This window comes from Onychostruthus taczanowskii, unplaced genomic scaffold, assembly GCF_017590055.1.
Source record: "Onychostruthus taczanowskii isolate IOZ18803 unplaced genomic scaffold, ASM1759005v1 scaffold30, whole genome shotgun sequence".
In the NCBI taxonomy this organism is placed as follows: domain Eukaryota; kingdom Metazoa; phylum Chordata; class Aves; order Passeriformes; family Passeridae; genus Onychostruthus; species Onychostruthus taczanowskii.
In genome coordinates, this window is record NW_024500350.1 from 6,724,417 (window position 1) to 6,750,966 (window position 26,550).

The 26,550-nt window shown below is 50.3% G+C and overlaps 1 protein-coding gene across 2 annotated transcripts in view; it reads left to right on the forward strand.

The window, feature by feature from the left end:
* Positions 1 to 8,744: 8,744 nt before the first annotated feature.
* Positions 8,745 to 26,550, forward strand: part of MAP2K6 (mitogen-activated protein kinase kinase 6) — a 56,217-nt gene continuing 38,411 nt past the window's right edge. For both annotated transcript variants that reach the window (XR_005953002.1, XM_041408986.1), the window contains exon 1: positions 8,745 to 8,892. Coding sequence is in view for 1 of the 2 variants with exons in the window: in XM_041408986.1 (XP_041264920.1) it covers positions 8,877 to 8,892 (16 nt within the window). In the remaining variant the exon portion in view is untranslated. The remainder of the gene's footprint in view (positions 8,893 to 26,550) is intronic.

Genomic DNA, 26,550 nt, shown 5'->3' on the forward strand with positions numbered 1-26,550 from the left:
TTTTTATCTTCATCCCCCAAGCATTAAACACAATAAAAGCCTGTCTGGGGCTGAATTCTTCTGGTCACTTTGTTGTGGTCTCTGTTTATACTTCAAAAGTTTAACTGCTCATATTCATGTTCTACTTCTTCCTGGACTAGTGGAAGTTGGAACGAGAGGGTCTCCAGAGTTCCCTCCTGATGTTGGTTTGGCTTTTGCCTTTTTTTTTTTTTTTTTATATATATTCTCTGTATTTTTCACACATATATTTGTAGCTCTGTAGCCTATTGTATTAGTGGCTTGTTTTCAGTACTTTTCCATGGCCTTTCCTGAGGCAGAAAGAGAACATAAATTCCAGAGCTCCAAGCTCCAGGGGGCACAAGGCCCCAGTGCTGTCTTGGTTCTTGGGAACCAAGGCTAAGAACAACTCTTGGAGATCCAGAAGATCTAAGGAGGCTCTAGAGAAGTGGCCTGACGTGGGGGGAATTGCATCACCCCTTGTCCTCCTCATTGGTGCTTTTTAACAATCATGCTAATTTCCCAAAACCTAGAAATGTGTACTCATCCCTGTAGGGGTGGGCTTTGTGGACAGCTTTCCATAATTGCTCCTGAAGGCTGTCATTAGAGATCTGCTCTTTTGTTACCTCCTTACAAAAATTATTAATCAAGTTTCATTTCCAGATTGGAGAAAGGCAACATCGAACCCAAACCACTCTATGAATCTGTGATTTGATGCTCTGCTTGTAACGTTTGTAACTCCTCAGAGTTCAGGGTATTTTAGCCCAACAGCTCCTCCTGAAGAGGTTCACAGCCACAACCCCCCAGGACAATTCATAGCAAAAAAATGTGAGGGGTCTGCACAAAGCACAGGAGGTGGGTGCTCCAAAACACCTGGCTGTGCCATTTGGGAGGAAAACATCCCCTAAAATGTTCCTGGCAGGTGGGTGCTGCTGCTACAGCCAGGGAAACACCAAACAGAACCAGCACCTGAAGAGTCCAACCCAGCCAGCAGCGAGGGGAGAGAACCTCCAGAGAGCCATTAAACCTAAAGCACTGCGCTGCTTTTCATCTTCAAAGCACCTTCAAACCAGCATCTAATTAATTTTTACAGCAGCCCTGTGTGCTCAGGTGCCTCAAGCATCGTCTCTGTTTGTGGATACAAAGAGCCAAAGGTGGTGGAATTTGTTCCAGACCAAAAGGAGTCTGTGCTGAGGTGCAGGTGGGTGTTGTATTTGCACCACAAACCTGTCCAGGTTACACTTCCAAGCAAAAGGATTTAAAGACAAAGAGGAGAATTTAATCTCTTTAAGTGGAACAGGGATCTAAACAATTCCACAAGGCAGTTGCACCAAATGATGGCAACTTCCAGTGGCTCCAGGTGCAAGAAGGCTGAGGCAGTTGGGGTTGGTCTGCTGGAGCAGAGGGAAATGTTTCCAGTTCTCATCACCCTGGGCTGATGGACTCTGTGCATTACAACAGCAGCACGGGTAGAATTGGGCCCTTTCTCTTTAAAGGATCTCCTTCCACGGGTATTTCATTGAAATTGAAAGTTGTGCCCAGGTTCTCACCTCAGGAGCTCAGCAAACAGGATATCAGGGAAGCACAGTTCAGTGCACTGCAGAGGGAATGCATTAATTCATCCAGAAAGGAAACATGACTGGCTGAATTTCCTTTCTTTCCTTCCTTTCCTTCCTTTCTGTGACTCAGCCTTTTGAAAGTAAAGAGGAAAAAGAAAAAACCCTAAAGGCATTAAAATCACAAAGGACCATTCCCAAAATCTTTGGTGCACCCCTGCTCATGCTGTGGAAAACCTTCTGTGCTGGATGTGGAGCAGAGCAGGAGGGAGGTGCCTCCAGCAGGGCAGGCTCTGGTTCTTGAAGTTAAATCTGGGGGGTTTTGTGCTGTGCAAGAGGGTAGAACAAGTTCAGTATGGAGGCAACAAATAAATGGCCAGAAATGGAACATTACCCTGGGATTTCAGACTGGATTTCAGACTGGATTTCAGGTGGATGTGGCCGGTGGATGTGGCCCTTCCATCCCCTCTGTATGAGAAGAGCATGCCTGCTCCAACTGCCCTTCCCAGCCCTTTCAGAAACCCAGGAATGCTGGAATGGTTTTGTGCAGTGGTGCAGAAGCTGCAGGTAAACTGCAGCTGCTCTTTCACAGCTTCTTTTTTTATCAAAGCTTTTCCAGAGCCCTTTGGGAGCCAGAGGCCCATCACAGAAATTGCTCAGATTCAAATGCAGAGAAACCCAAATTATTTTACATTTTCCTTTGGACTTATGAACCAACTCAAGCCCTGTTCTTGCCTGTATCTTGTGACAGTTTAGGTCTCTTTTTCTTGTGCACACAGCTGGCACAGGCACTGGCTGAGGAGATCTTCTCCACATTTACTGGAAGCGATGTGTTTGCATCAATAAACCTGTGGGTAAGCACAAAGACAATGCATTTGCATCCTCTACAGCCCAGATTCTCTGCCAGGGAACCCCTTCAGCAGGAATTCAGAGCACCTCATTTAGAGGCCTTCCTTTTTCTGGGAGCTGGAAAGAGGCTGAAATAAACTGTGCAAAAGCCAAATTCCTCCAGTTTACTGCTCCAAGGCTGCAGCTGCACCAAACTGCAAAGGGTCCTTGGCCACTGTCAAAGTCACCAGCTCCTGGACACCAAAAATATCCTGATATTCAGACTCAGGGCATGATTAACAAGTACAATTTATCCCTGGATTTAAAGGAAAGGGCTTAAAACCCAGCTGAGAATTGCAGCATTTTGCGCCCCTATAAGTGATTATGCAAAATTCAGTTCTTTAGGAGTCAGGTTTGCTCACACCATGCAGGACATGGGTTTTACTCCACGCCCTCACCCCCCTTCTGGAACAACATCCAGGCTGGCTCACAATAAAATTTCATAAAAGAGATTTCAGTCTTGGCCTAAGACTTGGCACAAGGAGTCCCAGCCCAGAATAGATTTTTACGGGAAGTTAAAAACCTCTGGGGAAAAAAAAAAAAAAAAAAAAAACAAAACAAAACAAAACAAGCTTTAAAGTGAACCATCAAGAGTCTCAACAGAGCTATGGCAGCAGTTCAGTGCACAATATATACATTGTGTGCAATGCATATAAGAATGCCATAATTACACCCAGATGGGTACAAACATAGATTCACTCTGGCCATGAGTAATACCTCATGATTGCAGAAAAAAAGAAGCCAAATGCCTATTTTAAATCAGCAGAGTTTGAGGGGGGGAAATGCGACCTCTCCCTGATGGGGATGTGACAGAAAATGAGTATTTTTTGTCAGCACCACTGTTGTGTGTGGCACCATCCCCTGGTCCTGCAGCCACTTGCCCACCTCCAGCTGTTCCCTTCCCAGTGGTTTTCCTGGCTGGATTATTAAATATGATTTCCTGTTTTAAAAAAGCTCCTGGCTGGCTCTGCACTGCAGCAGACTCCAGATATCCGTGTCAGTTAAAGAAAGAGAGGTTTCCTGCTGCCATCCCAATAAAGATCCCTTCAGGCGGAGGTGCCACCTGTCCTTGTTTAGCACTGGAACTGCTCAGCCTCATTCCACCATGTTTTAGAACATCTTTGCAGTGGGGGAAAGGGTGCCTTCAGTTTTAGCTTTCATATTTTTCAGATTCTGTGCTGCTTTAGTGTGTAACTCTGAGCTTCATATTAAGTGTTAGCAAGTTCTCCTCACAGGTAGGCAGACAAAACATTTCCAGCTTCACCAAGGACAACTGGTACAAACTCCAGGCCCAAGAGCATAAAGAATGTGAATTGAAGAGAGAAAAACAAGCAGGATGGGACTGGATGGGCTAAAGCTGGAATTGGACAATGAACTGCAATCTGCACATGGAGCAGAGCTGATCCCAGGGAGAGACCCCGTGAGCGCTCGTGCATTTTGGGACCATTTTGGTTCATCTTGGGTGCAGCCCTGGCTGGGCTCTTGTGCTGCCCAAGGTGGATTCATGGAGGAGATCCTTTGAATAAATCCCTGCTTTATTCTGTAGCTCTGTCCAGCCTCTGTTCTAGGCCAGCCTTCTCAAGGCATCAGTTCCTCCTCTTCTTTCCTCTCCCTGGCTGCTGCTGAGGCCTCTCCTTCTGTCCCTGAATATCCAGGCTTCTCCTTGCCTTGCACACTCCATACTGGGAATTTTTTTGAGGCTGGCTGGGACCCCAGCATTGCATCCACACTCAAAAAAATCATTCTGCATTCCTGGGGATCCTGGGGTCATTTAAACCCCCCTGGAGCTGCACTCAGCCTGGTGCCAGGGCTGGACCGTGGGTGACTGGGCAGAGTTTGGATTCCCTTTATTGCTCCTGGCTTTGGGATGGAGTCACTGGGCATTCAAACAATGCCTGGTGAGTGACCTGCAAATGTTAAAGCCACAGGGGCTGATGGATCTGACCCCAAAAGATGGAGGACTCAGCTGTCCCTGCAGGGCTGAGCAGGCTCAGGGCAGTGCACAGAGAGCCTGGAGCTCGGGATGTGACCCCTGAGAATGCACAGACACAAAAGGGCTGGGGCTGAGGGCTGCTCTAAGTGCTCCCAGCTGCCCCAAGGATGCATTTGGGTCCATTACTGCAGCAAAGCAAACCCAGAATGTGTTACACACAGAGAGGGCACAAAGGAGCAAATGCAGACACTAAAAACCCAGCAGTGTTTGCAGCATTAAAACCCACACCAGCAGCCAAGAGAAAACCACCACACTCAGCTCTGTCCCTCAGTGACAACCCCTGAGACAGAAGGATGGGATCTCTGACTTTCTGCAGCAACACAGAAAAAGGTGACCACAAAAAGAGATGTGACTTGTAACATTTCAGGCTTTTTTCTAAGAAACAAAACCATCCCCAGGAGCATGAGTGCAAAGCTCAGAGGGAAGGACAAGCAGTTTAAGATGGGCCATGTAAAAACACCTTTTCTCCCAGCCCCAGATTTGAAGTGTGAGGCTGCCTTAGTTCACCTGTGCATTTATTGCATATTTTTCTAAAAAAATTAAATTCCTACCTGGTTTTCCAGCTCTGTCCCTCCTCTTTAGGTTAACACACACAAACATCACCCTCACCCCTCCTGGAAGAGCATGCTTGACTCATCATTATTGTCCAGCCAGATTTATGGCTCTAAAACCTTCTGGTTACTAAGCTGAATGTCATTTTTATTTACTGGCCTCTGCCTCTTCTATGAGCTGCATGTACTTATTGGATCATTTTATCCTCTGAATTCCCACCTCTTCAGCTAAAGAGAGATTTTACCAACATCCCATCCTGTGTGTGCTGCGGCAGAACAGTTTGTTTAACTTCTGAGAATTCCAAGTTCTCCTGGGTTGTCATCCATCAGCTCAGGAAAAACTGGGAGTTAAGGGCTGCAAGAGGAGAGGCTGGAAGAGGAGGAGGAGACCGAGGAAATTCAGACAAAAGGTAAGATGGGGCTGAACTGCAGGGGCTGTGTTTGGCTTTAAATTCCTGCAGGCTGCAGCTCCCGGGGAACAAAGGAATGCAGGATATCAGCGGCAGCACTCAGACCCTGAGGAGCAGATGGTGCTGCTGCCATCAGGACAGCTCATTGTTTCTCACCTCCTCTCTCCCCCAGCCACATTCTCCTCCCCAGCATCTGCACCCTCTGTTTGCTTTGGTTTTGCTTCCATCTCCTTCCCCAGACATCCCTTTGGAGGGTCCCTTTTCCCAGCCGGGAGAACTTCCTGCCGTTTATTCATCCTCTGCAGCAGAGAGCCTGCCTTGTCTGCTGCCCCGTGGCAGCCAGGGCCTTTAGGGGCATTGTTCCAATTATTTTGAATTTCCAGCTTGTTCCTGTACCTTAGGAACATTAAGAAATGGTTGCATTCTCTTGTCTAGCTGTTCTGTAGGGACTGACCCCTACCTGAGCTCAAAAATAATGAGAAATTTAATGAGATTCTGTTCAGAGGATGGGATCACACTTGAAAATGTCATTGTCTCGTTGCCTCTCACAGGACAGACCAAGCCAAACCTCTCTACACTTGTTCCAAATCATCCTTCCTTCCCCACAGCTCCCATTCCCATGAAGGAGGGGATGGCTGGAAGCAGAATAATCTAACAGAAACATAAACCAGAACCAAAGAAACTGAAATAGCCACTGGATCCTTCAGCACAGGAACTGCTGGAGCCTGTCCCACCTCTTGCTCCATAAAGTTGGATCACCAAGTTCCTCTGCTTGATTTCTTAATTTACAAAGTGCATTGTTTTGGGAAAAAAACAGGGCTTCTGTCTGTCCCTGCACAGGGCTGTCATCCAGAATACACAACAGCTTCAAACAAAACCTATGGCCCCTTCCCACCTCATGACATGCTGGGAAAATCCTGATTTAAGCCCCAAAACCTGGTCTGGTGTTCAAGGATGCACCAGGAGGCACCACAGGTGTTCTGGACACAATTTTGCTCCTGTTTCCCACCACCTGTAGCAGATGAAAATCCCATGTAAGCAGCATCTGAATTTTCCAAATAATTCCTTGTGAAAGGAGATGGAGCAGGGGAAAGCACCCCTCTCCACCGAGAAATGGGACAGGGAAACAACCTCTGGGAAAGCTCCTGCAAGAGGGAAGCAGGAGAATTTGGGGATGCTGGAGCTCACTGCTGCTTGTGGACAGAGCTCTGGGGTTAATTTCTGGCCCAGGAGTGAGTGTTCACACAAACACTGACACTGAAGCCTCCAATTGTGTTTCCCTGGACAAACCCAGCACATGACTCTGCCTGCCTCCCGAGCTCCCTGATCAAACCAAGGCTGGGAACAACCTCGTGTCTAAAACAAATAACATTTCAGGGCAAACCTTCTGTTTACAGACACAGAGAGGAGATTTTTCAGCAGTGAAACAACAGAAATTGTTTGTCCAATATCTCAGCAGCAAGTGTGTTCCTTAGCAATGAAAGATTGAGTTGGGAGGGGGAATAAATAAATCAGAAGTCATAGAAAATTCAAACTACAGTAGGCAGGGAGTCCTAAGGAAGAAAGTTATGGCCAGATATTTTCCTTTTCCTTTTCCTTTTCCCTCCTTCTCCTTTCCTTCCGTATCAGAGTTGGAGACCTGAGCCCAGGTAAATCCCACCTGGACAAGGTAGATCTGGTCACATTGTGTGCAGAATTTAGCTTTTAATAAGAAAAGGCTCTGTAAAGAGCAAGCTGGAAGGTGAAAGGCTGGGCCCCATGCTGGAGCAAACAGGAACAATAAAGGTAATGAAGTGGTTTGGTACCACCTGATTTGGATCTAAGGAAGAATTGTTTTTACAGTGAGGATGGAGAGACAGAGCAGCTGTGGCTGCCCCATCCCTGGAAGTGGGTAGCATTTCTCACACTGGGATAGTGGAAGGTGGAATGTGGCAGGAGTGGGACAAGGTGACCTTTGAAGCTCCCTTCTACCCCAAACCACTCTGAGCCCAGTCCTGCTCCTATTGTGTCACCTCTGATGTCCCCTATCAGCTCCAGGGCCGGGCAGGGCACTCACAGGGCTGGGGAAGCTGCACATGGGGACAATCCCCAGTTTGGGGGGACCCTGCTGCAGCCTGCCAGCACTGGCCCAGCCTCCCACACCCTCCAGCCCTGCACACACCAACCACTCACAGGATGAACAAGCCTCTGCACGTCCCAGCTCAGCCTAAACCCCTGAAAATCGGGAGGAAATTCCCCAGAGCACTGTGCAAGGGTACCCTAATCCTAGGAAACAGTGGGAGCCCAGATCCCTGCACACCTTTGGGGAGGGGGAGCAGGGAAACCGTCAGAAAAACAGTAAAAAGTGACACTGGAGTGACAGGGTGTGCTGTGTGACTGGGACATCCCAGAGCACCTGGTGGCACCTGGCACCCAGCAAGGGACAGGGCCAGCACTCCAGGAAATGATGGGGAAGAAGGATTCCATGCTTTAGAGAAAATACTGCCTTGAAACTGTGAGGGTGTGGGAAATGGATTTGTAGAGAATTCTCAAAACTAACGGAAGACTCACACAGTGTACATCTGTATGCAAACCTTGAAATAAGAAATGATGACTTCTGTCTCAAGACAATGGGATGAGCTCACTCCATCTGATCTGCCTGCGAGGGGAGAAATTGAAAAACATGGATTCAGAACTTGCTGATGGCAGGAATACAGGCAGTGGTGCAGCGATGGATGCAGTGATAAATGCAGTGATAGATGAAGGGATGCAGGCAGGGGCACGGGTGCAGGGGTGGTTGCAGTAATGGATGCAACTTGAAGCATTTAGAAGAAATTTGAAGCGGTTTGAAACAGCCTGAAGGAATTTGCAGCATTTTGAAGCGATTTGAAGCAACCTGAAATGGTCTGAAGCAGTTTGAAGGGATTTGAAGAGATTTTAAGCAGTTTGAAACGGTTTGAAGGAGCTTAAAGCGGTTATAAGTGATTTGAAGAGGTTTGAAGTTATTTGAAGGCATTTGAAGTGATTTTAGAGCGGTTTGAGGCGATTTGAAGCAGTTTAAAGCGGTTTGAAGTGACTTGAAGCGGTTTCATGTGGTTTGAAGTGACTTGAAGTGGTTTCGAGCAGTTTTAGGCGGCTTGAAGCGGTGTGAAGCGATTTGAAGCGGTGTGAAGCGATTTGAAGCGGTTTGAAGCGGGCGAACCCGGCCGCGCTCTCCGCGCCCCCTGCCGGCGCCTCAGCGGGGCGTGTGAGGCCGCGGGACTACAGCTCCCATGTGGCGCCGCGGCGGCGCCGCGCGCGCGCAGTGCGGTCCCCCCCCCGTGCGCGCCGGAGGCCCCCGCGCCGCCCAGGCGGGAGCGCGCGCGGCGTTCCGGGGGGGAGCGCGCGGCTCGCATCTTTTGTGTGTGTGTGCGCGCGCGCGCCGGGCGGCTCGCCCCTCGGCGGGGCCGCGCGGGGGACGGCTCTTTGTGCGCGCGCCCTGCCCCCAGCCCGCCGGGGGACAATGTCTCAGCCCCGAGGTGAGAGCGCGGCGCGCGTGCACGCGCGCGCGTGCAGCCGCGGGTGGGTGCGCGCGTGCGTTTTCCGCGCGCGTGCGTTCCACGCGTGCAGCCGCGCGTGCAAGGGCTGCGCGGGCGCGCGTGCATGCGTGTGCACGCTCGTGCGCGCGCGCGTGCACTCGCTTGTGCAACTCGTGTGTGTGTGTGGGGGGGGGGTTGCGCGCGCGCATTCGCTTGTGCAACTTGCGGGTGCACGCGCAACCGGGCACGCAGCCGCGCGTGCAAGCGCGCGTGCAGCCGCGCGTGCACGGGCGCGGGTGCACGTTGCACGTGCATGCACGGGTGCGGGTGCCCGCGCGTTTGCACGCCCGCCTTGCTTGGGGGGTCGCCGCCCCCGGTGCAGCTCCCGGTTGAGCTCCGGTGCCGCTGCCGCTCCCGGTGCAGCTCCGGTGCAGCTCCGGTGCAGTCCCGCCGCGTTTCCTGCTCGCCGGCGGTGCAGCCTGTCCCGGGATGAGCGAGCCCCTCGCCTGCCTTTGGCACGGCCCGGAACGAGCGGGGGGTGTTGGAGGAGCAGCTGCAGCCGGGGCTCGGCGCGGGGTTAAAGCAAACTTTTAAACAAGTCCGCGAGGGAGATGAAAGGTGAAACTGGAGTGGAGTTAGCAGGAATTAAATATATACCTATGTTTCCATGGGAAAGTATTGTTCTCGTGCCAGCGCTGAGATCATTTTCCACCCATTTCTCTCCCCCACCTCCCCTCTTTTAATATTTGGTAACTTTTGGTCGGAGGCAGCAGTGGGGTTTGTCACACCAGCAAGCTCCGAGCGTGCAAAAAGGCAGGAATGGAGCATTTGGGAAGTGCAGGAATTGGGTATTAGGGAGCTGCAGAAGGGCAGGAATGGAGCGTTTGGGAACTGCAAGAACAGGAGCATTTTGGAGCTGCAGGAATGGAGCGTTTAGGAGCTGCAGAAGGGCAGAAGCTGAGAATTTAGAAGTTGCAAAAGGGCAGGAATTATGCATTTTGGAGTTGCAGGAATTGTGCATTTTGGAGCTGCAGAAACACAGGACTAGAGCATTTAAGAGCCGCAGGACGGAAGCATTTTGGAGCTGCAGAATTTGACAGTTTAGGAGTTGCAAAAGGGCTGGAGTTGGACATTTGAGAGCTGCAGGAATTATGCATTTTGGAGCTGCAGAAATTATGCATTTTGGAGTTGCAAAAGGACAGGAATTATGCATTTTGGAGCTGCAGAAATTATGCATTTTGGAGTTGCAAAAGGACAGGAATTATGCATTTTGGAGCTGCAGGAGTTATGCATTTTGGAGCTGCCGAAGTTGAGCATTTAGGAGTTGCAAAAAGGCAGGAATTACGCATTTTGGAGCTGCAGGAGTTGAGAATTTCGGAGTTGTAAAAGGGCAGGAATTGGGCATTGTGTTGCTGCAGAATCAAGCATTTTGGAGTTGCAGAAGTTGAGAACTTAGGAGTTGCAAAAGGGCAGGAATTACGCATTTTGGAGCAGCAGGAATGGAGCATTTTGGAGCTGCAGAAGTCGAGTGTTTAGGAGTTGCAGAAGGGCAAAGCTGAGCGTTGAGGAGCTGCAGAAGGGCAGGAGTTGAGCCCCGAGGAGCAGCGGGAGGGGGTTTGGGAAGGGGACAGCGGTGATTTATTTCTGCCAGCGTGGTGGTGGCAAAGAGCACTGGCTCTTTGCTTTTTAACTCGCTGCTTATTCCAGAGTGCCTCTGCCTTGTGCCCTTGCAAGGGCGGGAGGGGGCAGGCTGGGAGGAGGTGGAGAATTTAATATTGCAAAAATGCTGCGGGAATGCAACAGGGAGAGCTTTAAGGAGGAGTAGCTGCGGCCATTCATTGTGAAAATCCATGCCCGTGACACAGATGCAGCTTTTGGAGCTTTTGGAAGTGCTTGGATTGGATGTTGCAGCTTGGCTCTCCCTGCATCCTGCAGCCCTCGCACATATTTGGGATTTTGGGGGTGAGAGGCAGCGTGTGGCCTGGCAGAAGCAGGTCCCAAAGTGGGTTTGGAGCTCGTGTTGTGTTTGTTTGTTTATTTATTTATTTATTTATTCAAACTAAGCCTTCCACAATAACCCTTGCAAGGGAGGACGTTGGCAAGGAGGTGCCTGCACAGCTCTTGCCACACAGTTTTCCTTTGTAAAAGAAAAATGTAAAGTTGTTGTATAATTTATTCCTAATTTGGGTTTGCTGCAGTCATCTTTTCCAGCCGAGCAGGGAATTGTAAAAGTTTCCGATGCAAAGGGCCAAGGAAGTTTGATAATGCAGGATTGAACCCGGGGATACCCAGAGCCCCCTGCCCCTGCCAGGAGGGTCCTTGGGGGGACAGGGGGTCCCCAAAAAGCCTGGGGGTGGCAAAGGCTGAGCGTGCAGAGGTGGTGACAGGCAGGGAGCTGTGCTGGTGGCCCTGCAGGGGTGCTGAGTGTCCCCCAGCAGGGCCTTCTGCGTCCTGCCCAGTACCAGGAAAAGGGAGGATGGAAGTAGCCAACCCACAAAACATGATCTCAATGAATGGCATCATTCTTGACTCCCTTTGCCGTCCTCCTCGCTCTCTGCAGCACCAGTGCCTGCATTCCTGGCGCAGATAACTTTTCCCAGCTCAGCTGTTCAGGCCCAGCTTTTGCTCAGGAAGGGGTTTCAGCTCTGGGCTTTGCAGCAGAGGTGTCGTTCCTTGGGATAATCTGAGTTTTGGGATCAGCTTTCATGTGTTGCACAGGAGGTTCCTCAGCAGCTCTGGAAAGTACAGCCCAGAGCCCCAGCCAGCTGCTGAGCCCTCTCCCTGCTTTGAATCCTTTCCAGAGTTGTTCTGAGAATTTGCCAGAGATTAATGTTTTTGATGCAGCGTAGCAGGGGGACATGTGAGCAGCAGAGTTGTTCTTACTCCCTGCAAGGGATCCCACCTGGTTCAGGGAGACCCTACCTGTGCTATGCAAAAAAATGGGGGGGATTTGCTTCCTGCACAGTCTGTAAAGGGTAAAACTCCCATGGAATTCAGAAACAACACTTTTCTTCTGGCCCTTTCTGCAGCAGGAATGAGCAGATGCCTCCAGCATTGTGTTCAGGGTTCTGAGCCACCTTGCCTGTCCCTGCTGGGCTCCCTGAGGGTCCACCCAAATACAGAACTCACCTGAAGTCAAAGACACCCCTGCATTTCACCCTGTGCTTGTTCATTCCCTCTTTCAAGCTGCAGACTTGGTACTATTTGTTGGATGTAGCAACCCTTAGCAAATCAGCTTTTCCTGAGCACGGCAGGTTCCTGCAGCCTGTTCCTCACCTTCAGAGATGGGGCTGCTCTGGCCAGGAGGGCCTTGATATTAATGGGAACTCAGAAGTTGAATCCTTGCCCAAATCCAGCCCGTTTGGCTGTCATGACTAATAGGATATTATTTTGGAAGGGGGGGAGGGGGGGGGGAAGAGGAAGTCCATATTAATTTCAAGCCAAGCACAGTCTAAGGCTGTAAATCTGGACTCTGGTGACAGCAGATATATGCAGGAGTCTCCCAAATTCCTTGCAGCGGGTGGAATTATTCCCAAAGCCCACATGGGAGAAAATACCTGCAAATATGCAAATTTCTTCATTGCAATAAGAAAAGGGAAGGGGGAGCAGTACCCACGAGAGCACTGATTCATAAATACACTGAAATGATGTTTAAACTAAGTATTGCTGCCTGTTGATCTCACACCTAAGCCTCAGGCTCCTGTTTCAAATACAATTTTCAGTGCTCCAGCTGCAAAGGGAAGCTGAGATTATGAGCAGCACATCCCACGTGATGCTGGCTGAGCATGCACCCTATGGACTTTGACCAAAGGCCCTGCACCTAGTCCAAATACCACAGTTTTATGTGAAACACTCATGTTTTCCCCAGCCAGAAGTCTCAGTGGAGCCAGCTGTAAAGCTGAAATATTCCTTGTTGTTGGGTTTTTTGCAGCCCTAGGTAGGTGGCAGGTTGTTGCTGGTGTAGGATTAACCTGCAAGCAGCTCCTGTGGGTTGTGCAATGTGAATTTTGCCTCATCAGCAGCACCTCAGCTTCTCCCCACTCACACACTCCCATGACACAGGCACTTGGCAAGGGCACAGCCAGCAAAGCCGTGCCACGGTCAGCCAGGTGCAAGCCTAGCAAAGCCTGGACTAGCAGCAAATTTCAACTGGAGTTGTTGATTTATTCTTAATTAATTTTTTTTTAAGGGTGCCCTGTTGAATTAGTTTAGGTGCTGTGCTGCAGTTCTGGAAGTGTGCCTGCTTTGGGTTAATAGGGGGCAAATGTTTATAAAGAGGTTTAAAAACCTCGTGCAATGCCAGGCTGGAGGAATTACCCAGCTTGGGAAGAGGAAAATGTAGTTGGGGCAAAACGTATTTGGCTGGAGATGAGCCAAAGCTGTGCCCAGGTGAGAGCTGAGACACCTGGGTGAGCCCCTGCTCTGCCCCAAGGAGGTGTTTGTCCTGTCCCCATGTCCCAGCAGGTCCCAACATGTCCCAACATGTCCCAACACCACTGCTCAGGCCAGCAGCTCCCTGCTGCTACCCAGGACATATTTAATATTTAAAAGCTCCAACTAGGAGCAATTCTAGCAATAAAAGTGCCAAGTTACAGGAGGAAGGGAGCAGAGAGCTGAGTGCTCCTGCCAGGCTCCTCAGTGCTTCTTTTTATTTTGGCTCCTTTTTATTTTGGTGTTTAAGTCACCAAAACCTGGGGGCTTCCTTGGGGCTGAATTCCCTCCCCTGACACATCCATGAGCTGCTAAGGTGAAGCAAATGATGCTCCATGAAAACCACAGGAGCAATTTGGAGAGATGAGACACTTCACGTGGAACGTGGTGACAGCAGGTTTGAGATTCTGGACCCCCTGGTTGAAAATACACAAGATTATTTAAAAATTGCCTTTTCTCCCCAAGCAATGCCTGTGTTTGCTGTCACTTGGGCTTTTTCTCTTTCTGAAAAGAGCTGTGACAGCACCTCTAGAAGCCTCTCCGAAAAGGATTGAAAACCAACACACCTGAAAAAAGCTGGAAAAAGAAGAATAGTGTGGGAGTTTTGTTAGCACAGGAGTGGGGATGCTTCTCCAGCCCTCTGCAAATGCACTTGGAGGCCCAGAGCTCCTTAGCCTGGTCGTTGTGATGGTTCCCAGCCCTGCCCCAAGGGATTCACCCCATGAACTTGCATTCCTGATGCTGCTCCAGCTCCAGAGGCAAAGTTCTGCCCTTCCCAGGGGGTGAAAGCACAGGGCAGGTCACAGCTGGGATGGCAGCAGTGGCACAAGCAATTCTGGGCAAGAATAACTCACCAGGAGACCCTTCCTGCGGTCACTCACGTTTTGGGGTCCATTTTGGGGTGCATTTACAAGTTGGCAGCATCATTAGATGAAATGTTGAGTCAGCCTCCAGTGGCCAGGGAGATTGCAGGAGTGTTCTTTCGGTTTGAGATGTGGACGGAGCTATAATTAAAGAAAATAAAAATCTGTTTCATTACCTGTGGAGCTCCTTAGCTCCCTTCCTTAGGGCCTGTCTGGGAATAGTTTAAGGGATTAGCATTATCAGCTCGAGCAGTGTTAGCAGGGAAGCAGATGCAGGAGGCTGGAGCTGTGCCACCTCAGATATTATGGGCTGTGGTGGCCAAGTGGTGAAGGCCATTGGGTGCAATTTCCATAGCTGCTCATTGCGCAAAAAGTTGGGGTTTTTTTCGTTTTGTTTTTTGTTTTTTTTTTTTTCTTTTGTCTTCCAAATCCACAATATTCTGCACTTGACAAGTGTGAATGGAAAACTGACTCCTGCTCAGTGGCCTTGGCTCAGTGAAAAGCAGTTTGGAGAGGGGAAGTCTGAGCCTGTTGCTTGTAGGGCTTTCTCTTGCCTCAGAGCCAGAATTAAACCCATCCTTCCAATCTCCCCATCCTTTCCAACTGGGGATTCCAAACACAGAGGGTTCATCCCACCAGGACAGTCTCTGGGGTGCTGAAGCATTTCTGAGTCATCTTTCCTTTGGACATAGTGCAGGGAGTGCTGCACATCCTCTCTGGGAGCTCCAAGAAGCCTCTGGTGCATCGCTGGTGCTGTCAGAGCTGGGGCAAATCCCTCTGGATCTGCATCCCACCCTCAAGCAGGAGCCTGAATTTGGAGGGGCAGGGTCAGAGATGGCATCAGGGGAAGCTCAGGGGTAGGAGATGCTCTGGCTGCATCCCCCAGTTGCTGTTGGAGCAGTGCCTGTGGCTTTTTGGGCTGCAAAATCTGAGTGCTGTGAAGCCCAATGCAAACAACCTCTGCAGCTGGGGTAGGGTTTCAGATTTGTAAGAGAAAAAGCATTTTTTTCCCCTACTCTAGCAGGAAAACTTCACAACGCTGAGCTGAGCTGATCCAGTTTCTTGCTGGTGCTGTTTTGTTAGCCTACTTAGCCTGCAATTTTATCATCAAGGCTGGGTTTTCTTAGCCTGCACCCAGGCAGATCAAAAATCGTGAGAACTGAAGCCACTTTTACTGCATTCAGATGAAAACGGGTGGGGGGGGGGCGAAAAAAAAGAAAGAAAAAAACCGAGCAGAAGTTGCAGATGAGATGCCAAAGATAAGGCAGCAATAGCAAATCAGTGCAGGAGTCAACACTTGACTGTGTCTGCAAGAAGAGGCCTTTAATGAAGGCTGAATCAGCACGGACTTGGGAGCTGCTTTTGAAGGAGAATCTTTTTTCTAAACAAAAATACGTAATTACACTCAATGAAAAACGCTTATCAGTGCCAAATGGCCCCAGAGCTTCGTGTGGCTGCTGTGTGCAAGCCCCAGGCCCGGTGGTTTTTGTGCCTGTGCTCATCCTGCAGTGGGGGCTGATCCCCGACTGCCTCACTCCTGCCTTCTCACAGGGCTTATTCCACACTCAAGCAACAAGTTATAAAAATTACAGCTTCTCTCCGTGGTATCATTCCTCTTGTGAATGTTTTATTGCTTCTGCAGTAGTTCAAGGTCAGATACAGAAAATGACTCAAAAGTCTTTTGTTGTTCTGAGAGCTCTAAAGTGACGGAAGGCCCAATCCAGCAAAGACAAACCTTCCCAGAGAGCCAAAAGAGACTGGAGAAAGAATATTTTAAAGGCAAACCCAGCACTGATTACTGAATTTTTGAAATAGGTTTGGATTAGATATTAAGAGAAAATCATTTCCTGTGAGGGTGGTGAGGCACAGTGTGCCCAGAGAGGCTGTGGCTGCCTGGAGGTGTCCACGACACCCCTGGAAGTGTCCAAGGCCAGGCTGGACAGGGCTTGGAGCAGCCTGGGACAGTGGAAGTTATGAGATGAGCTTTAAGGCCTCTTCCAACCCAACCCAACCCAACCCATTCCATGATTGGGTGATTTTTCCCTGGATTTGCTCCGTTCTGTCTGCTCTCACATCTTTGGCGTGCAGCAGCCCCGCTGCAGTCACTGCCTCAGGTCCCTGCACGTAGGAGGGGAACGATCCCTGCCACAATCCCTGCCAAAGCAGGGCGCTCTGCCTGCAGGGTTGGTTTGTGCAGCACCAGGCACAGCCCTGGGCACGGCTCCTTCTTGCAGGGCACCTCTCCAGCCCTGGAGTTGGAGCCACACTTCCCAGCTTGGGTTTCAGCACAGCCCCTTTTTGCTAGGGCTGCTTTAATTGCCTGCAGTTAGGGTCTCCAGTGCTGCAAAAGTATGAAGAAATAAAATCCAAGCTTTGTGAGGGCTGGGATTGATTTCTTCTCTCAACCAGCTGATGCTGTGACCTTTTAGAAAGGAACTGACAGCCTGTGACTGTGGGGTTTGTGCATGTGATTGCACAGGGTTAAAGCACAAATATGGGATAGTTTTATCCAAGGAGAGGAGCACCTGTGGGAGCTGAGAGCAGCGCAGGAAAGAGACAGGGACTTTACATGCTGTCATCAAAATGCCAAAACCCTTTTGGGCTAAGCTACATCTTAAGTAGATTTGTTTAAGCACTTGACAAAAAGGCCTGGAGCAGAAGTCAGAGGCACAGAGAGTGCAGGGGATCACCCCAAGCCCTGAAGAAGGAGGTCAGGGTCTGGCCAGAGGTGCAGACACAAGTCTGACCATGATTTCCTTACCGTTTTGGCATCAGCAACAGGACAGGGAAGCTGCTGCAGCTGAATGTGAGCACCACTGAGGTCTGGGATGGGGAGATGAGGATAAATCCTGCAGTCAGTCTCTTGTAGGTTCACCTCTCTGAAGAGAAAGATGCGGCTGGTTAATGCAGAAGTTCCCTCCCAAGCAGACCTTGGTACTTAACTGTGTTAATTAAATGCTTTCAAAAACCACAAGATTGACCTTCGCTGCTTGCCCACAGATTTTTCTCTCATTTAACAAGCAGAGGGTTGTCAGAGTAGCCTGTTAAAGGAGAAGAAAGGCAATGCTCTAATACTGTTGGGTTTTGACCTGTTCCAAAGTGTTTTTCTGCTTTTTAACTCCTAAGAGATGAAAACCACAATCCCTTAACAATCTTCCAGGAGAAACCAGGCTGAGACATGGAGTTCTTGGCTGAAATAAGGCATAAAATAGCGAACAGAGTTAAAATCTAAGTTTTTTAGGTATCTATGGAATATGCCAAGACAGCCATCATATCTACAGGTCATTGTGCAGCCAGAGTGCTCTGCTCTGTGTCATGGAATTACCCTTTGGGAGAGACCCTCTAGAAAACACAAAGGCAAATAACACAGGCTCTGACTTCCTTACCTTTCCCAAGGACACCAGCAATTTGTTCATTGCTAATAAAACTCTGGGATATATCTACAGAAAACTTTGGATGCCTGCCAAGCAATCAGTTTTATAAATGAACCAAAACAGCAGATTGTGCTTTGCAGGGAAGGACATCCCACATCCCAAAGCAGCCCCCGACAGCAGCATCAGAACTGGAGGGAGAGCCCAAAATAGCCCCTGGCAGCTGGGGAGGGTGACACAGATGCTGCATTCGGACATGATGAGAAACAAGTTGATTTCTGGAGGCAAAAATTGAAAAAATTCTTCACTGAAAGAGTGCTTGGGCACTGGAATCACCTGCCCTGGGAGGTGGTGGGGTCACTGTCCCTGGACGTGGCACTCAGTGCCATGGTTTAGTTGATGAGGAGGTGTTGGGTCATGGCTTGGACTTAATGAGCTCAAAGGCCTTTTCCAGCCTGGTTCATTCTGTGATTCTGTGAAGTGAGACAAGGCTGAATTCACATTGTTGGCAGGGAGAAGGAGGCCAGGGCTTGCACCCCTGCAGGTCCCTGTGTGGTGACGGCAAGGGAATGTGGCCTGGCAATGTCCGCTTGCTCAGAGCCACCTGAGCTGGGCAGCACCTCAGGCTTCCTCTCAGCGTGACTTCAGCTCCATTCATGTCATCAGGCAGCTTCCTTTACAGCCAGGCATGCCTTTATTTTTTTTTTTTTTCCCTTTCTTTTTTTTTTCCTTCCCCTCAAAAACATTTGGTACTTCCCCCGCAAGAAATCAGGAGCTTTCTGTCTGATAAGGGGCTGGAACAGCTTCCTGCAGTAGGAGAGAATTTCTCCTCTGGCTCTTCCTGCACAGAGCCAGAACAATGCCAGCGTTTCCAGCCTCGCTTTACCTCGGATAATCTCATTTAGGGTCCATCCTGTGTGAGCATCTCCTGCCAAGGGGGTTGCTTTTCCAGCAGTTTGCTTTCAAAAGGTTTTTAAAAAGGTTTTTTAAAATGGCATTGCCACAGCAGAAAGGCAGGAGCAATCCTGCGGTTCACTCAGGGCTGATGCAGAGGAGGGCCCTGTTTAGAACAGTAAGGGCTGAAGAATTTTTTTCTTTTCCCTTAATGGAGAGGCTAAATAGGATTTTTTTTCATATCTTCATCCTGAAAGTGCACGTGGCAAACTCAGAACATCTGAGTCTTTTTGCAGGACTCAGTGGGACTGAATGTGCTTGGTTGGGGTTGAGCACACCCATAAAAGAATTTACAAGGTTGGGATGTATTTTGTCCTGGTTGCTAAGTGGGATGGACATAATGGATCTGTGTTGATGATTTATGTTATCTTGCTTCTCTTGGTTCCTTTTTTCTCCCTGTTTCTGCTTTCCTTTTTTTCCCAATTCTGCTTATCTGCTCATGGAAAGCAGTCTCCTTTTTGGGAGTGTGTAAGTGAAACTGCAGCCTCAAACCTCACATGGGGAGTTCTGTGGAGGCTTTGGCAGAAAGGCTCCTAAAGGGAGGTTTGTATGTTCAGCTTCTGCTTTAGAGATGTGACCTGATGGGCTTTGATCCATGTGGAAATATGTGGAGAGAAAAAACATCTGCCCATTTGTGTCACTTTATTGGGAGGACAAGACTTGCTGTCACAAGTCTGTCACAGTGCTGTGCTGTCATGCATTTCTTCAGTGTGTTTTCCAAATTGAGATAAAATTGCATGATAAAACCTGGGGAAAGGCTTTTGTTCTTTATAAATGGCTTGTGTTCTTTATATGCCAGACAAGCAAATGTGCCTTCCTCAGCCTGGAGGAGGCTGAGGAGAGATCTCAGCAATTCCAGTTTCTTCCCTGGGTGCAGCTCCAGCCTCTGCTCTATGGGACAGGGACAGGACCAGGCAGTGCTGGAGCTGTGCCAGGGCATTGGGATGGATTTTAGGAACAGGTCCTTCCCCCAGAGGGTGCTGGGCACTGCCCAGGCTCCCCAGGGATCGGCACAGACTGAGGTTGCCAGAGCTACTGGCGAGTTTGGACACTGCTCTCAGGGACAGGGTGGGATTGTTGGGGCGTCTGTGCAGAGCCAGGAGCTGGACAGGATGATCCTGATCAAGGTTCCTGATGGTCCCTTCCAGCTCTGGTTGTTTTTAGGATTTGAGGGCATTTGAGGTGGTGTGTTGGCAGGAGTGGAAGGGAGGCTTTGGCTACGTGTGAAGCCAAGTTGCTGAGTGGAAAAACAGCGAAGGAGGTGGCTGGCAGGTCATGCTCTCTGACCTCTGGCTTAAACAGGTTTGAACTTGAAGGAGCTTCCCTGGAAGCTGCATCCACCTTGCCCTGCTCAGCCCGGAGCTCCTGGAGCCTCCCCCTGTGCCAGCTGCCCTGCCCGGGTGTTGGCAGTGCCCAGACCCGGTGCTGGTGTGGAGCAGCTGCAGTCCTTGGCTCTCTGTGCCCCTGGGCTCCAGAGCAGCCCTGGGCACGCTGAGCAGTGCCAGGAGCAGGAGGGCAGTGCTTGCCAGGGGCTCCCTGTGCTGGGGCAGCGCCCAGAGCTGGGCTGGGACACAGAGGGGACACAGAGGGGTCACACCTTTGGTTTTCCTGCAGTTCCCGTGGCTTTCCCCAGCGATGGTGTTCCCAGGGGTTTTTTAAGTAGGACCTACACGTTTGCTGGAGGCATTGCCAGCAGAGGGAGCAGGAGTTGGTTCCTCCCCTCTGCACTGGTCAGAACTATAAATTTGCTTTAAAAAAAGGTTAAAATTGCTTACTAAAAAGTAAGCAAGAGCTTACTTGCTTATTTTTATATCCCAGTTATTAAATATGGTTCTTTAATAACTGAGATATAAGAATAAGCAAGTAAGCTCTTGCATCCTTAAAGAATAGCAAGAGAGCTGTGTGATGGTGTGGCACAAAGGCAGGATAATCAAAGCCTTGACCTTCACATGTTGAAACTTAATCACAATATTTGGCTGAAGCTTTGCCAGAATTCCCAATAACAGAATGCAAGGAAGCAGATCCTTTCCTACCATGCCAGAGCTGCTGGTGTTGTGGTGTTCCTCTGGAAAACTCTGGGCAGAGTTGCCACCTAATTTCTGACCTGCACGTGGATTGTCACAGCCCTCCTGTTCATCAGGGCCTTCTGCAGAAGGTGAAGATGCTCAATAAAGAAATAGCTTGTGGCACATTCCTCTGTTTCCATGGGAATTCCCATTTGGCTCTAAAAGTTATTGATATTTAATAACTCAAAGAATGACCAAGTCAATGGGCAGTTTTCTCCCATTTTATCCCAAGGTATCTTTACTCATGGGCAGAAAATTTTAACACCCAAGTTTTACATGCAGAGCATCAACAGGAGATATCTGCTGGCAGAGCAGTTGAAATGTCCAAATTTACAATATGCTGAACAAACCCAATCTGTGCTGGGTAAAACAAGGCTCTGTGGCTGTCTGGAGCCCCTAGTAACAGAAATAAAACTGTACCTCACATTGCCCTGATTGGATTTAATTCCAGCCTGCTGTAGGTGATGGCACCAGGACAGAGATTCCACAGGGAAGGTGCTCAGTGAGCAGAAGCATCTCTGGGGGGAATGGGGCTGCATTAGGAGCTGGAGCATAAATCTGTGTGCATGCTCTCTGGGGACAGTGACAGCCCAGAGGGGCTGTTGGCTGAGCTCCCCAGGCGAGCCCTTCCTGACCCAGTCACACCCTTGTGATATCCAAGCCCTGCTTCTCCCAGGTTTAATCCTCCTGACCCCTTTAGGCTCAGCACCTGCCCATGGGGCTTTGCCAGTGGGTGCCACTGGCAGCATCAGGAGGGTGATGAGGAGCCACCATGTCCCTGTGTGGGGTGTTATTGTATTCGTGGGGTTTCCAGGTGAAGGAAGGAATGATGAATCTGATTTTATGTTTTTAGAAGGTTAATTTATTAATTTATTATATTATATTAATGAATACATTATATTACATTAATGAATACTAAACTATACTAAAGAATACAGAAAGGATACTTATAGAAGGTTAAAGGATACTAATGAGTCTTGTGACTCTTTCTCTAGAGTCTGACACTGCTTGGTCCCAATTGGCCAATAAGTAAAAGCAATGCACATGAAATCAGTGAAACAATTACTTGTTGGATTAACAATTTTAAACTACATTCTAAAGTAGCAAAACACAGGAGAAGTAAATGAGATAATATTGTTTTCTTTTTTTTTCTCTGAGGCTTCTCATCTTCCCAGGAGAGGAATCCTGGGCAAAGGGATTTTTCTAGAACATATGACTGTGACAGGGTGTCAGACTGTCCCTTTGGGGCTGAAAGCTGTAACCAGGTGCTGCAGCCAAGCCAGGAGTCTGGCACTGCCTTTACACTGATCCTGCTCAGCCTGGCACTTAAGCCAGCCTAAAGGGGAGCATGAGCTTAGGCTGAGCTTTGATGTGAGCAGCAGCAAGGCCCAGCACGCTCCCAGCTGTGCCTGCAGCAGCGAGTGGGTGCCAATGTCACCTTCCTTTTCCAAAGGCATTTGCATTTCCCCCGGCTGGCAGCTCCAGCAGGCCCTGGCTCCTTGGGAAGTGGTGCTGGCACTGCCAGGCTGGCTGCCCTGCAGCTGGGACAGAGGCAAAGCTGAGCTTTCCTTTTTTCCCAATTCTGCTTATCTGCTCATGGAAAGCAGTCTCCTTTTTGGGAATGTGTAAGTGAAACTGCAGCCTCAAACCTCACATGGGGAGTTCTGTGGAGGCTTTGGCAGAAAGGCTCCTAAAGGGAGGTTTGTATGTTCAGCTTCTGCTTTAGAGATGTGACCTGATGGGCTTTGATCCCTGTGGAAATATGTAGAGAGAAAAAAAAATCTGCCCACTTGTGTCACTTTATTGGGAGGACATGACTTGCTGTCTCTTGTGTGTTCTCTGCTGCAGAGCTCTCACTGGGCTGCTTCAAAATCCCTTTGCAAGATCTGCTGGGAGAAAATCCCAGCTGAACCAAGCATGTTAAAAACCTGAAAAGCAATATTGGAACTGGAGAGAGAGCTTGGGCTAAATTGTGTCTGTGGGTGTCTGATGTGAGTGCATCTTGTCACCCTGAGAAAATTGGGGTTTGATGCTCCACATGGCAGTGGGGAAAGGAGTTGAACTTGATGTGGGTCCCTTCCAACTCAGGATATTTATAATTGAATGAGGTGGATGCTTCACTGTTGGGAGCAGTGGGTTTGGGAAGTGCAGAAGTGTTTGTAGCTGGGCTGGGTCTCATGGATTTAAGGCAAATCCTGCTGCTCTTGTGGCTGAGGCAGATGGAGCATCTGCTTTTGTGTTAAATACAGGACAATTGCTGCTGTCTGCTCAGGATTCGTGTGGGAATTGGTCAGAGTCCTGTGGTCACTCACAGTGGTGTTCAGAGGTGAAATCTTGGTGGGTAAGGGGAAATATAAAATAGCAAGTGCAGTACTGGGAGTGATGCCCAGCTCGTGGGTGAGCCCTCAGCATCCCCTGAGCTCACATCCTGGTCTGGGAGCTTCATCCCCTCATCCATGGGGCTGATGGGGAGCACCCACTGGCATGGCAGGGTCCCCTGGGAGACTTCTTAGGGTGCTGCTGCTGCTGCCCTGGGGAGCAGAGCCCTCCCTGCCTGCTGCCAGAGGCACAAAGGCTTGGGTGAGGCACGATGCAGGAATATTTGGGAAGCTCTTGGCCCTCTGTGCTGCACTGGCACTGCTGGAGGTGTGGGAGGTGTGCCCTGTGCCCAGCCCCTGCTCTGCCAGGGCCAGGTGCTCTTTGGCACAGGGAGACAGACATGGAGGTAGGGCAGTGAAAGCAGCCTCGTCCTCCAAATCCTCCTGCACAAAAGCCCTTTTGTTCCCAGGGTGAATTCCAAGAGCTTTTCTCCAGTTTTGATTCCAGCAAACTCCCACTGCAAGAAGACAGGCGAGGGCTGAAAACAAAGTGGCAGCAAAATGAAAAGTTCCTTGTAAAAAAAGCCTGGCCAGGGCTGGATGCTCCTTTCTGACAGCTTCCCTGGCCTGCAGCTCCTGTGGACTGCCTGGTTTGAGATAAACAGTGAAGAAAGCAGGCTCTGGGATGGGGAGGCAGGGAAGCCAGTGGGCCTTGGCAGAGGGAAAATGGGGCTGTGATTTGTGATTGATGGTGTGCTGCTGACTGGGGGAGCTCACTGCCCGGAGCTCCAGTGCTGGGATTTCTCCCATGAGGCTCCAGTGGCCTCTGTTGCCTCATGGGATCTCGATCCCTCTAACATCTTTCCCAGAGCAGCAGAGGATGTGGCCATGCCACTGCTGGAAGCCTCCAGGGATGCAGCCAGCTCCAGTGACCCCGAGGAGCAGAAAACCAAGTCTTCTAGGAGGGCATCTCTTGGACCCCACAGGATTTCCCTGCACCTTGCCTCTGTTTCTTGCAGCTTCCCTGTGGTGCAGCTGTGAGTGATTTTTAGGATTTGAGGGCGTTTGAGATGGTGTGATGGGAGGAGTGGAAGGGAGGCTTGGGCCACATGTGAAGTCAAGTTGCTGGGTGGAAAAACAAGCAAAGGAAGGTGAGAGGGAGTGAGAGGCTTTGGTCCTGATGCCTGTCAGGCTGGTGGAGATGGGAGGGTGCATGGACAAAGCATGGAATTCTGCATTTTGTGGGCTGCATCCTTTGGCAGCTGCTGAAATCCTCATCCATGGAAGTCCTTTTCTCTGGTGGATGTGACTCAGAGCCCACAGCAGCAGAGGTGGTTTTGCCTGAATTCCTCATTGCACACACCAGGCAGAGGGGACACACAGACAAGGCTTGTGCAGCTCTGGGAGTTGGTGAGATCCTTGTGGGTCCCTTCCCATGGGGATATTTGTGATTCTCCATGTCACCCATGGCCATGCCTGGGGTCATCAGGGCTGAAATTTGTGTGTGCTCATCCTGGTGCTCCATCCTGTGCACCACCACCTCTTCCCATCTCCATCCCATGGATCCGAGGCACTGCCTGCTCCTCACAGAGCTGCTGGGTGAACCAGGAGAGAGCTGAACATTCCACTTGCACCAGCTGGGAGGAGGGTGTGTGGGATCCCCAGGGCTGCTGCTGGGGTCAGCCTTGCCCTTGGTGGGTGGAATTCCCTGGGATCAGGTGCTGCTCCTGCAGGGTGATGATGCCACTGTGTGCACAGAGGTTTGGGGGGAGCTGTGCCCTTTCCCCCAGGCCATTGGAGCTGGATGCACACGCCAAGTGGGTTCAGCCAAAGTGTTGTAAAAGGGATTTTCATATTCCCATTTCCTGTGGCCTATGCTGAAAGCTGGAGGCGGGCAAAGCTCTCCTGTCTCCCATCAGCACCTAGGGGACCACGGATTTTGGGCTGCTGTCTGGAGGGAAGCTGGCTGATGCCCAGGCTGCCTGCCAGGGCAGGGTGTCAGGGCAGGGCTCCCTCTGGCCTTGGCACATCTGCAGGTGCCAGCGTGGTGCTGGCAGCAGCTCAGCAGGAGCAGGACGGGTGGCCCCACGCTGTGCCCTGCACAGACTGGAAGTGACTGGGCTGGGAAGGGACATTGTCTGGAAAGGGACATTAAGTGGGAAGTGACATTGTCTGGCAAAGCTGTTTGTTGTCACCTCTCCATTGGTATGAGGAGTGAGCATGTGGCTGCTCTCTGCTGATCTCTGAGTGTGGAAATGGGCACTGAGGGCCCCGCTTCCTCTCCTGTTGGTTTTCCTGCAGGCCAGCACTGCAGTGGGGTAGAGGAAATGGGGCAGAGCCCAGCTGGGAAGTGGAATCCATGGAGCTGGGATATCCAGGACAGTGTGGGAGCCCATGGAACAGCTCAGTGAGGTGTCAGTGACTTCTCCAGGACACAGAGGATCCTTAACACCCACACCTGCAGGATCATCTCCATCAGACAAGCAGCCTTCATCTGCACACTGGCCCTGGGTGCTGGTGTCCCACAAAACCTGCTGGATGGTTGCTCCAGCCTGTGATTGTCCCAGAGCTCCCTGCAGGAGCTGTGGGGAGGCTCAGGTCTGTTTGGTGGGGAGTTCCAGAATTGTCCCAAAGCTGTATCAGCTGCCTGTCCCCTCCCCAGGGTCCCTGCAGCCCCCCTCCAGGGCATGTCTTAGCACAGGATCCCACCTCTGATCTCTATCTAAAGTGGCTCTTCCGCTTTGCACTCAGCAGGTCTGAACTCCTCTGAGATTTGGAAATGCAGTCTTATCAGGGGGACAGACAGCCTCTCCTAACCAAAATGTGCAGATAAACAAGAAGAAATTGCATCCTCTGGTTTCAGTATTGTCATGAGTAACCCAGCAGCCTGCAGCCCTTTTGCAGGGTGTGTTAAGAGGAAAATGGGCAGAGTAAGAGAGATTAGCCTGAATCAGGAAATTACCTTCAAAATTGAATTACTGAAATACAGAGGTTGCTGAAAGGTGGCAAATAGGTCCTGATATTTGCTGAGTTTGGTGACATTTCTGTCCGTGTCTGCACTGCAGGAGCCACAGATTAAGTCTGCTGGAGTCCGTATTGCAGAGCTCCCTGCTCTGCCTTGTTCCAGCGTTTTCTTCTGCTGCTGTTCGGAGCTTCTCCTGCTGGAGGCTGGGCTGAGACAGGCACAAAGCCCTGACCTTGTGATTTTACCTGGCAGCAAAGCTGCAGATCTTTGTCTCGGCGGTGTGGGTGCCTCAGCAGGGCTGACCCGGGCCTGGGACACAAATAACCCTGGCATTGCTCAAGCCTGCCCCGGTTCAGCGGGTGCACCTCACCTCCCTGCACAGCCCTGCTATTTTGGTTTGGAGCCTCTCCTGCCCCGAGTTTATTACAGCTTGCAGAGTTGAGTCAGAGCAGCGAGTTCAGCCCTGCGACGGAGAAACCCCGGGGCAAGAGCTGGAGCTGGGCAGGGATGGGTGCTGGGACAGGAAAGGGTGCTGGGACAGGGATGGGTGCTGGGACAGGGATGGGTGCTGGGACAGGAAAGGGTGCTGGGACAGGGAATGGTGCTGGGACATGGCTGGGTGCTGGGACATGGCTGGGTGCTGGGGACAGGGGTGGGTGCTGGGACAGAGAAGGGTGGTGGGACAGGGAT